Below are 12,447 nucleotides of genomic sequence, written 5' to 3'. Positions count from 1 at the left end.
TGCTTTGGGGCCCTTTCCTCTCTTAGCCAAACCTCCTTCGCAGGACTGTTGTCGTGGGGATCGTGTTAAAAGAGACTAGACCCGTGGTGGCGAACCTGTGGCACGTGGTGGCACAGGTGGCACGCAGAGCCCTCTCTGTGAGCCTGCGCGCCATCGTCCCAGTCCCAGGCCTTCAGCTGGGTTTTATAAAACCTTTTTGCTTTCGGCCTCCACCGCCGTGTGCAAAAAAAGAGAGGTTCAATCAATCAATGTCAACTTCTCGCTGGAAAAAAAAAGATCTCGCAAAGTTGGAATTGATTGATTGAACTTTCTAGTCCCACCCAGGCTGCCGTTACCACCAAAGCCATGCCCAGCCAACGGGACACACCCACCCGGCACCCGATGATACATGTGGGTTTTGGGTTGCAGTTTGGGCACTCGGGTCTCTAAAAGGTTCGCCATCACTGAACTAGACAGCCCACAACCTGTTGTTGATCCTTTCAGAGCCATTTCTTTATCAGGTTCCTCAATATCTTCAACCGCGACAGAACTTTTGATGTGCATCTTTCACTGGAAAAGTTGTGATACGTTCAGAGATGGATCTGCCTGGAAAACAGCTCCTGTTGAATTGTAGTGCACAAACAGGCGTCAGCCCAGGAAATGTTTTATGACCTATTACGTGTCAGGCATGAAAGACCAGATCCATATTTGAAGGCCCAGTTAAACTGAAGTTTTGCTAAGGAAGCTTATACACAGCCAGGGGTAGGCAACCTTGGCTCTTTTATGACTCGTGGACTTCAATTCTGGGAGTTGAAGTCCACGAGTCATAAAAGAGCCAAGGTTGCCTAACCCTGGGTTAGCCTTATCTTGGCATTAGATAAGGGGGGAAAGGAATTCAAGAGAGGTTGGATTTGTCCATTTGTGGCTGTGTAGAGATTCTAGGCTGATTCCTCTCTTGACTCCACCCCTTGGTTCTGCCACTCCTTCTACATTTTGTCATAAATTGTTTGGTGACTATTTTACGTTATAAAATATTTTATAAAGTTTTAATACCCTGGGAATCATGGCTTCCAGATTTTGGATGCATTCTGTAAGCTAGCTTATTGAAGGTAGCTTGGTTCAAGATGTTTTGTCCTGTGGTGCGCCATTTTGCCCAGTTCAAGGTTACAGGAAAGAGTTTTAGCAGTATGTAGATATTAAATGCTTTTTCACTTGCACCACAGAAATCTTTGTTGTGTTGTTTTAGCACTACCAACTGATAAGGACTTGAGAATCTAGCATGACAGTAAACTTTTATATAAGGTAGTCATGGTAATCCTTCTCCTTACCAAAATGTTCGTTGGGGTTGTTTTGAGCAAGTATGGCAAAAGCTGTCATTCTCACATTATCTCCTGCAGTGTCACAACTTGTGTGCCAGTGTTCAGAAGCTAAATCAGGTGCGGAAAGTGGAGGTGACACGCTGTTTTAAGTGCACAGGGTTGTGTCAGCATCCAAAGCTCTTGGTATTATCTTTTCTTATCCTTTTGATGTTATCCTTTCCCAAGCTTGATCATTTCTGAATAGGTGGGTTTCTCAAAATTCCATTGCCAGCCTGGCCACCGATAGGACTTCTGGCAGTTGAAGTCCATACCCCCAAAAATGGCCAGCTCTAGTACTGTAGAGTACTAGAGAAATGTCTATTCTTCAGATGGCTCTTAAAAGATGTTAGCTCCACTGAAATTTTCCTGACAGTGAGAACAACTAACCAGTGGAACGACTTGCATCTAGGAGTTGTAGGTGCTCCATCACTGGAGGTTTTTAAGAAGAGATTGGGCAACCATTTGTCTGACATGGTCTAGGGCAGGGGTAGGCAACCTTGGCTCTTTTATGACTCATGGACTTCAACTCCCAGAATTCCTGAGTCAGCATAACTGACTCAGGAATTCTGGGAGTTGAAGTCCATGAGTCATAAAAGAGCCAAGGTTGCCTACCCCTGGTCTAGGGTCTTCTGCTTGAGCAGGGGATTAGATTTGAGGACTTCCAAGGTCTCTTCCCACTCTGTTAATGTGTTAAACTCCCATCTTAAGTTTCACATTCAGAAGATACCAGGCACAGAGTGGGACTTCCACTGAAATCTACCTGCCCTTCCCCCATTGATTTACTCAACAAAATCAAGAGGTCTGTGGCTATGTGCTTGCTATCCAACCTTCATGTGTCTTCTTCTGACAGCAGAGGGTTCGACACAGCCCCGCATGTCTCCTGCAGCCATCGCTGGGACAACGATCGGTTCTGTGGCCGGAGTGATCCTTTGTGTGGTCGTTGTGTATTTCCTGGGTACCAAGGCTTCCTGTTGGTAAGTCTCCTGCCAAATCGGCGTTCCCAGTTGGGTGCATCATTTTCTTGACTTTCTCTGCTCTGGGTACCTGGTTTCCTTTGACTTTGCACTTGCACTCTGAAGGGGCTGTTGGCACTGATCTCACCAGCGGTTGTGTTGTTTCCTCTCTCTTCACCTTGGATACGAATCTATCCTGGTACAATCTTTTGGAAGCTCTTAAGGGGCCAATTGGCTGGCAGGCATGCCAGCTCTAACCAGGCTTACTAGATTCAAAATGGGATCCACTAAGGAGCAGAGCAGGTATCCACAACCCAGTATCTTGGTAGATCTGGGATTAGATTCAGTGCCCATTGCTGAATCTAATAATGCTAATAGACTGGTGCACAATGGGCAGAAGAACAAATCAACCTCAGCTGGACACATCAATCTTTCTGTTTCCGAGGCCTTCCAGGTATGTGAGCTATAATCCTCATGGATGAGCCAACAGGTGTGCTGGCTGGGGATACTGGGAGTTATAGTCCCAATTCATCTTTGGAAAAGACTGGAGTAGAGCTTTTTTTTTTAAAAAAACTAATGTCTTAACTATTAGAAGATGTTAAGACATTGGATTTGATGGGGGAGGGCAGTTTGCATCGTAGTTTATCAAACATTTTGATTATATTACTGGTAATTCTAATATTTGAAAGATCCTAACTGGGGAGGAAAGGCTTGAAGGTCAAATTGAAAAGGATGGAAGGTAATTTAGTGACTGTTCAAAGTTACACCGGCACTGGGAAAAAGTGATTTACGACCATTTTTCACACTTACGACCGTTGCAGCATCCCTGTGATCACGAGATCCAAATCCAGACACTTGGCAACTGACATACTTATGACGGTTGCAGTGTCCCAGGGTCGCATGATCCAGGGTTGAATTTCTAAGACTGGGGGAGTTAGAAGGGCAAGACCCCAAATAATTTGCTGGCTGTGTTGGGAAACGGATCCCTTCTTCATTTGGGGTCACACGTGTCTGCTATTTATTTAGGAAAACGGAACAGCACACATCCAATGGAAACATACCCTCGGCATCCGGCCACAGTAAGTATCAGCCCTTGGGCTGGGCCGGACCTGTGTGATGCATGCCTGTATTTGTGATACAGTCTCCCCCACTACTAACACATCGCCTCATGGTTTAGAGGAGTCTCTCTAAAGCTGGAGAAATGGCGGAGATTTTCTGCACTCTTTAGAGCGTTGTTTCTCAACCTTAGCCATTTTAAGATGTGTGGATTTCAACTCCCAGAATTCCCCAGCCACCCAGGCTGGCTGGGGAATTCTGGAAGTTGAAGTCCACAACATCTTAAAAATGGCTAAGGTTGAAAAACAATGCTGTAGATTCCCAGAGAATAGCAGAGCATCTTTCTCCATCCACAGCTGAAATGCATTCTGGGAAATTCTTGCATGACTGGGCAATTCTGGGAGCTGGGAGTCCATGCCTCTTAAAATGTCAGCAGTTGAGAAACATTGCTGTAGAGTCAGAGCGTAGGAGAGCAGGTGTCTCCATCCACAGACCAAATGCATCCTGGGAAATTCCTGCATGATCTTGGGAGGACCTTTTCTAGCTGCTATGGCTCCTGTTTCTAACAGCCCCCTTGGAAAATCTTCCCTGACCTTCTTTCTTGGCATCTCAGTTTCTGGGGAGGGGGGGGAGAAGCTCCTGCTTTTGTTGGGATTCGCCTCTTTTCTCCTCCCCTGTCGTTCTGTGATTCTCCCTCTTCCCTCACACACACACACACACACACACACACACACACACACACACACACACACACACCAAAGCCTGAATCATCTGGGATTTCTGCTGTTATACTACATGACAGTTTTAATGGGTGGGGTGGGGGCGAAACTCCACAGCTTGCCAGAGGTGGTGAGATTGGGCAGGATGCTCATTTGGAGAAGCAGTCTTTCATCTCTCTTGAGCTTCTGCTACATGGGTACAAGCATGAAGAACGCATGTGGGGAAGCTGTTGACCTACCGGTACTTTGTCTACCCCCCCCCCCCGCATTGGCTTGGATGCTCTGGAGCTTGACTCAGGTAGGAAGGGAAGGGAGGTGGGTTGAACAATGGGAGATGGGAGAAAGTCCCATCCTAGAACTCTCCAGTCCCTTTTTACCAAACCAACAATGGTCTTCCATTGATCTGGACATTCCCCAAGTTCTTTTAAGAGTTTCGTATGGAAGTAACATTCAACGTAAACCTAGCTAAATGTCTATGGAGATTTCTCAGTCATCCAGGTCATGGTTGTCCCACAGGAGCTTTTTCAAGAGGCAATTGGACTTCCTTGCTTTTTTCTTTGAAGACTTTGAAGAACTCCCCACCACCCAGTCAGAGCTGAAGAAGCTTCTTGGATGAAGGAAGTCCAGTTGCCTCTTGAAAAAAAGCACCTTTGGGACAATTCAACCCAAGCGAATCTCTCTGTAGCTCGTGGGTTGAAGTGTGGACTGCTTGGTGCTCTGTGATCTTGACGATCTTCTTGTTTCATGAGCCGAGTCCCCACAGAAACCACCCAGCTTAGAGAGCACCAAGAACTCCTCCAGAAGAGACTTGAACCATCTTGGTTCTTCCTTCGCTGGCCTTTGGTTGGAGATAAAAAAATCTAGAAAAATAATGAATTTAGTTGGAGATAACCTTGGCATGGGGAGAAGAAACTTGGCATTTTCGCACTTGCCCCGCCACGTCTCTTAAATCAGGAGAGACTTCCCTCCCAGCGTAGGTGTTTTCAGACATTTGTTTGCAAGTTACCTGGAAGTTGGGGTGGGGGGGGAGAGGCTTTCCATGTTTGTGTGTGTGATTCTTAGGGGCACGGATGCAGTTTTGATTGTTCCAGTTCCCTGATTTTGTCTCTCTCTCTCTCTGTCCTGTCTGTCTCTGTCATTTCAGACCAGGCCACTGAAATCAAGTCCAAACCGGTAAGGATGGAACATTTTTAATTTGTAACATGTCCAGATTCCAAGGAGGAAAGAAGGTCAAGTTAGAAAAATGGAAATTTGGGGCCCGATTTTAGGATCCGCTTTTCAATGTTGGGAGACACGAAAGGCCTGCTTAAGAGCGGACCACTATTTCATTACTTCTGCCTTTCTTTCATAGGCAGTTTGTCCTACAGATCTGGGCAAGCCGGCATAGAGGTAGTCCCCGACTTATGACCGTTTGTCTAATGATGGTTCGAAGTACAACCTGTACTCACCCTTACGACCGTTATAGCACCCTTGTGGTCATGTGATCACAATTCAGTGATCTTGGCAACCAGCTTGCGTTTACAAGCCGTGGCTGTGCCCTGTATTCACATGATCATAACCATTGGGGAAACTGCATTCATTTAACAACCGCATGGTTTGCTTAACTGCTGTGGTGATTCACTTATGACCATCATAAAAATTATCGTAAAATCTGGTCTGATTCAACTTATGACGGCAATTACTTGAGACTGAAAGCCTAGCCCCGGTTATGGCCATTGAGTCAAGGACTACCTGTACATGTCTCCAGATTATTTGAAAACTAAAAAAAACAACAGCCTAAAAATAAAAGCCAAATAAGAACTTGCTGTTATCCTGTAGACCAAGTTGCTGCTAAGGTGCATCATACTTTGGTCATTATTATTATTTAATCATTAACATCAGTTATTCCCCCGAGTCATCAACACCTTAATGGATTCTAAAGACTCGGGAACTTGATGAGCAGCTATCCCCAAGGTACGTAAAGTATAGTCCCAGTTCAGACAATCAGAATCCCCCTTTTTTTTTCCTCTTGGGTAAGTTTGGGTAAGTTAATAATTTCTATAATAGAGTTAGTTATTGGCCACTGAGATCCAAGAAGAGTACTCAGAAAACCAGATTCAGTTGTGAAATAAAATCGTTGCCGATAATTAGAGAATTTCCGAAACTGTTGAAAAAGGGGAAAAAACAGATTAGGTAACTATACAGATATTTCTGGAGTCATTTTTCTGGGCCTCTTCAAATGCAGGAAGAGTTGTCACCTTCTCTTCGTGGCTGTGCTCCGGTGCCTTTAAAGGTAAAGGTAAAGGTTCCCCCGCACATGCATGCTAGTCGTCTCCGACTCTAGGGGCCGGAGCTCATCTCCGTTTCAAAGCCGAAGAGCCAGCGCTTGTCCGAGGACGTCTCCGTGGTCATGTGGCCGGCATGACTAGACACCAAAGGCACACGGAACGCTGTTACCTTCCCACCGTAGCGGTCCCTATTTTTCTACTTGCATTTTTACGTGCTTTCGAACTGCTAGGTTGGCAGAAGCTGGGACGAGTAACAGGCGCTCACTCTGTTACGCAGCACTCGGGATTCGACCCGCCAAACTGCCGACCTTCTGATCGACAAGCTCAGCGTTCTAACCCACTGAGCTAACTGGACACAACTGCTGGGAGTGATCATGCATGCCTAAAAGTTAAATTAGCAGAGTCCAAGCAGAGCGATCCTCATCCCTCTAGAGCAGGGGTCCCCAACCTTGGCCACTTGAAGACCTGTGGACTTCAACTCCCAGAATTCCCCAGCCTGGGAGTTGAAGTCCACAGGTCTTCAAGTGGCCAAGGTTGGGGATCTCTGCTCTAGAGGAATCAGGGGCAAGATGCAAAAAGGATCAAAATAAAAAAAGCGTGAGTATGTGCATAATAGCTTGGCAAATTAAATTTATTTCTTTTGCATATTTTGCAATGGACTTCTCGTGCTTTCTGAATAATTCACAGGCTTGCTGAACTAATGTTTGCACGCCTTATTTGGTATCTGTCTCCAAAGAGGCATGTTTTTGCGTCATTGAAGCTGTTCCTGTTTCCCCGTTCCTTCCTTGGTGAAGAGCTGACGATGCAGGGAAGGGGCTAATTCCGCACAGATTGCCACCCAAAGGAGTGAGAAGGGAGCAATGTCCCTGGCCCCTTTCATTCTATGTCCTGTGTTCTAATCCCTCCATCTCTTCCCCCCTTTCCCCTCTTTTACAGGGTGAAGAAGACGTACAATATTCAACACTAGCTTTCAACACAAAAAACACTTCTCAGCCACTCTCAAAATCCCCCCAGCCTCTGGACAGCGGTATCATTTATTCTGAAATCAAGAAAAAATGATCGTGGATTGATCTTTGTTTGTTTGGGGGAGGCATGGGGGTGTTGTTTAACCCAGGAGCCCCCTGATTTCGGTGGCGAGCTTTTGTGGGGGAAGGAAGGAAGATAAATTTGATTTTCTCCAAAAAGGAGGGGCAAGAAATCCCTTCCAACGTGATCAATTACTGTCCAGATGCCGCTCAGCCTCTCAAGTCGGATGCAAAACCGCGACCACAGTGGAGTTTCTCTCCAGGATGTAACAACAGGGTTGGCAGCCTTCTGCGAGACCCAGCGTATGTTGTATCATGTTAAGACTTCTGTGCGTGCAAACGGGGTGGCTGTTCCATCCGCTAAACTGGGCGGATGGAGGTTGCATTTTCATTCTCTGCCTTCCCCTCCCATTCTCGTCCTCGCTGTGATTCCTGAGTGTGCCAAACGGTTCTTCTTTTGTTTTGCAATTTTGAGATTGGTGTTGCCAGCCAGCTGTGGCCTCCTTACCCTCCTGGGCTTTTCGTGCCACGTGAAAAATAATAATAATAATAATAATAAAGGTCTCGTTTCTCAGAAAAGCACGTGACGTGCTGTTGGCCCACGCTGTTTTTCAGAAGCCAGAGGAGCTGATTTCCCACCAGCCAAATTCTTGGCAATATCCCTTTGCATTTTTACTGTAATCAATAGGTAGACTTGGGCCGCTGTTCCTCGAGGTTGTGTAGTGGGAAGTGGTGGCCACAAAGGGAATTGTGATTCTCCTCCTGGAACCTGTTCTTGTTTTCTCCAGATCAACCCCACTAACTAGAAGACGGAAACAAAGGGAGAGTGATCAGGAGCTAGATAGCGATGTGAGCAAGGCTAAACAGTGAGGTTCCTTTTGAAAAATAACTTTTCCCAAGTTTTGTTGTTGTTGTTGTTTTTGTCCAGCAAACTGGCATTTACTGGGCAGGAGGGAAGGAAAGTGAAACAGAGGTCTCCTCATCCCAGTCAGGTTTTCCATAATTCTTGAGCACCGGATGAAAAATGTCTTTGGGTTTGTTGACAATTCCAGAGCTTTGGATGTACTTTCTGGAAAAAAAAAAGCTTTTCAGGACCATCTCGTTGGGCCGGACCCAGATCTTCAGATGGACTTCGTCCCACTTGTAGGACTGTCGGGATATTGCACAGAGCTACAAGGAAAAGAAGCTTTTAAATGAGCTGCTAGCGTAGAAGAATTGGGCCCAAATGCTACATTAGCTCCCCCGCAACAGAAAAATGCAAGAAGGAAGCCCAGCCTCCTTGAAGGCATCTGAGCATGGACAGTGTGTGTGTGTGTTTGGCCAAGGGTGTCTCCTCACTTTGCAAAAAAAAACCAACAATCCGCAACTGTCTCAATAATTCCCCAGCTTGCCCACTTCAACTTAACAGTGTTAGAATTAGCCAGTCGGCCTTGTCTCCATTTAAGTCTGCAGCAGCAGAGGAGAACATTTTATTTTTAATATCCACTGCTTGGTGTTAGGATAGTGTTCAGGGCTTCAGCTTCTCCCCCCCACACCTCCGTTTCTTTCCTTTGGCCCAAAAAATGTCAATTTATCCCTACATGGTGCGATAGCATCTCGTACAACCTGAACCTCACAGCTAATTGCTGGGTGTGGCTTCACAGCCTGTGATCACACTAAGCTTTGGGGCAAGAGGACAATGGCCCAGTGTTTTGGAGTAAGGACGTTGCACTTTTACCTTCCTGGTCTCCAAATTAAACCGTCTGTCATCCTGTGTTGTGTTTGTGGTTTTTTTTTTCCTGGAAACAGCAGAATCCACGACGAAGGAACTCCATCAAGAGACCTCATGTTAATTGTTGTGTTTGGCTTGGCAGGTTGTTTCAGAGTGGTTTTTAAGCCGATTTTCAATGGATGTGTCTGGATATTGTTTTTAATTTAAATAAAAAAATAAAGCAGGAGAAAAGAGGCGAGTCTGTCTATCGTCAGCCCTTTTAAAAAAAAACAACAATCGGAACTGCTGTCTGTTGCGGGGACCAACAACTGTTCACATCCAGTTTGTTGCCTTCCAGATTTTGAGGGTGGGGACAATAAAGGAGAATATTTGTAGCTTGGGGTTGAAATGGGGGGGGTCCTTGGTGCTCTCCGAGCTTGGTTGTTTTCTTGCAGACATTAGACAATTATGGAAGATCATCAGTGCTAGAGGAGAGTGGGGTTTGGAGAGAGGAGGAGGAGGAGGAGGAGGACGACGACGACGACTACTGTGGGGTCCTTGCTAGTTTTCTTGCAGACATTTCATTACCCAACTAGGTAACCTCATCAGTGCTCGCGGGGGTGGGGGGGATCCCATTCCCAAAATTCATAGCCTTTGTGGTCTCTTTCTCTCTTTGGATTGCATGCATGGAGAGGCTTGCAGAAAAACTGCTGTGGGGCTGACATTGTTATCTCAGGTTACCAAGTGGCCAGAAATGTTAATGTGTATATATTGGCTTGTGTTCAACTTGGTAGCTCACAAATATTTCAGAGTGGGTGGGTGATGGGAGACGGTCCTAAGCATTCAGCAGGCACAAGTTTTGACAGGGTTATTTAAAAGACCACTGTTCTTTCAGATAACAGTAACTCCTTACATACCTAAACAGTTAAGTACAGTGCTCCATAATTATCCTGCAATATATAATTAAGCAGTTTCTCTGCAGTCAGTGTGGTACACAGAGTGTTTGTGATCTTTGCACATTTTCTTTATTTCTTTCCTATCTCTATTGTTTTCACAAATGTGGTGAACATATCCAATACACCTCCTTCCTCCTATTTTTCCCCACAACAATAACCCTGTGAGGTAGGTTGGGCTGAGAGGGAGGGACTGGCCCAAAGTCACCCAGTTGGCTTCCGTGCCTAAGGTGGGACTAGAACTCACCATCTCCTGGTGATTGGCCCAAAGTCACCCAGTTGGCCTTCATGGCTAAGGTGGGACTAGAACTCACTGTCTCCTAGCGATGGGCCCAAAGTCACCCAAGTGGCTTCCGTGCCTAAGGTGGGACTAGAACTCACCGTCTCCTGCTCTCTAGCCTGGTGCCTCAACCAGTAGACCACATTATTCAGACAAACCTGAATACACTGAAGATCCTTGCATTCAATCAGGGCTTGATGCTGGAGATGGGGCTGCTCCGCTACGTTTTACAACCATGCCCATATTTTTATGAGAATATTTTTGGATCAGACCACAGGCCAGCTGGGGATGCAGAAAAAGGCAGGTAAATATAGAAAAAGAGTAACTTCTGACTCTCTTCAGTACTGATATAAAAGACACGAACCTTTTGCTGTAAAATTAACCTTAATTCGGGTAGACCTCAACTTACCACCCTTCATTTAATGACTGTTGGGGAACGCGATGGTTCACGTGGTTGGGCGCTGGGTTGATGATCAGCAAGCCATGTTTGAGACCCAGTTTATTTATTATTTATTATTTATTTATTTATTATTTAAATTTATATACCGCCCTATTCCTGTAGGACTCAGGGTGGTTTACAGGGAAAATTAAAATACATAACATACAAATTAAAATCAGTTAAAACTATGATTAAATTACAGTCCCTGAAGTTAAACTAAAACCCAATTAAATTAAATTAGTTAAAACCCCTCAGTCTGGGCCAAACAGCTCGAAGAACCAGGTTTTCAAGTCCCGGCGAAATGAGCGAAGGTCGGGGGCAGTCCTGAGTTCCGTGGGAAGTTGGTTGCATAGGGCTGGCGCGCCCACAGACAAGACCCTTCCCCTGGGAATAACCCGCCGGCATTCCTTAACCGGCGGTACCCTGAGAAGGCCCTCCCTGTGGGAGCGCACAGGACGATGGGAAGTTGATGCCGGCAGCAGGTGTTCCCTTAGATAATCCGGACCCAAGCCATTTAGAGCTTTATAGGTCATTACCAGCACCTTGAATCTCACCCGGAGGGCAACCGGAAGCCAATGCAGCTCACGGAGAAGAGGTGTTACACGGGAGTATCGGGAAACTCCCATAACAACTCGCACGGCTGCATTCTGCACCAGTTGAAGCCTGGTCCTCAAGGACAGCCCCATGTAGAAAGCGTTGCAGTAGTCTAGCCGGGAGGTTACGAGCGCATGGGTGACTGTGCGTAGGGCATCTCGGTCCAGATAGGGCCGCAACTGGCGCACCAGATATTGCTGCTGTGAGGTGGGATGAGCTCCTGTCATTTATTCCAGCTCCTGCCGAACCATCAGTTTGAAAGCGGGTGACCACGACTACATAGATGGGTACCACTTTAGTGGGCAGCTTAGCAGGGAAAATAAAAGGATCCCCCAACCGGGCAACAATGATGTCAACCAGCTAATGCTTTCATTCCCAAAAGCGCCTTGGTGCCTCCAACACAAAAGCCAGCATGCCTGTTCAAAGTTAACAATAACACTGGGAAAAGTGATTTATCACATTTTTCACACGGCCCTTGTAGGATCCCCTTACTCATGTGATCAAAATTCAGACGCTTGGCATTTGACTCCTATTTATGACAGTTGCAGCATCCCAGGATCACGCGGTTATCTTTCACGACCTCTGGATATGCAAAAGTCAATGGGACAAGCCACATTCACATAACAACCGTGCTACTAACTTAACAAATGCAGCAACTTGCATAACAGCAATGGCAAGAAAGGTTGTTAAAACGGGGCAAAATTCACCAAGCAGTTGTCTCACTTAGCAACAGAAATTTCAAGACTCCGTCAAAGACATAAGTTGAGGACTATCTGTATTAAGGATGGACAGATTTTAGACCCCACTCGTGTCATGAGTAGAACGTGCAGGTGGGACAACTAGAGGCGTAGGAGAAGACAGAAAAAGAAAATATTAAAAATCTGGACAGCTGACAGCAACTTAAAATGCTTCCATTATGTGTTGACAACGAGACACAGGCAATTATCATCCAATCACGGCGCATAACACAGCACATAACACATGCCTATCGAGTCAGGTTCGATCCCTCTCATTACGGAGATGAGGAAATTCTCCCACAGAAACTTTTCCAAGATTTTTCCACGCCTGGCCTAAGTTGGAGAAAAGGTTGCTGGCTGGGGCCGATGGTAGTTGTAGTTCCAACGCAGCCGACAG

The 12,447-nt window shown here is 46.0% G+C and overlaps 1 protein-coding gene across 1 annotated transcript in view; it reads left to right on the top strand.

Moving 5' to 3' along the window:
- Positions 1-9,298, top strand: part of LOC310644392 (cell adhesion molecule CEACAM6-like) — a 42,580-nt gene extending 33,282 nt beyond the window's left edge. Inside the window, exons 6-9 of the mRNA XM_083369315.1 lie at positions 2,188-2,311; positions 3,317-3,369; positions 5,210-5,238; positions 7,269-9,298. Of these exons, the coding sequence (XP_083225441.1) occupies positions 2,188-2,311; positions 3,317-3,369; positions 5,210-5,238; positions 7,269-7,391 (329 nt within the window). The 3' untranslated portion in view covers positions 7,392-9,298. The remainder of the gene's footprint in view (positions 1-2,187; positions 2,312-3,316; positions 3,370-5,209; positions 5,239-7,268) is intronic.
- The last annotated feature ends 3,149 nt before the right edge of the window (positions 9,299-12,447 follow it).

This window comes from Vipera ursinii (assembly GCF_947247035.1).
Source record: "Vipera ursinii genome assembly, chromosome: 9".
Classification (NCBI taxonomy): Eukaryota; Metazoa; Chordata; class Lepidosauria; order Squamata; family Viperidae; genus Vipera; species Vipera ursinii.
The sequence above is the reverse complement of the archived record's forward strand: the minus strand, read 5'-3'. Positions and strand labels throughout refer to the sequence as shown.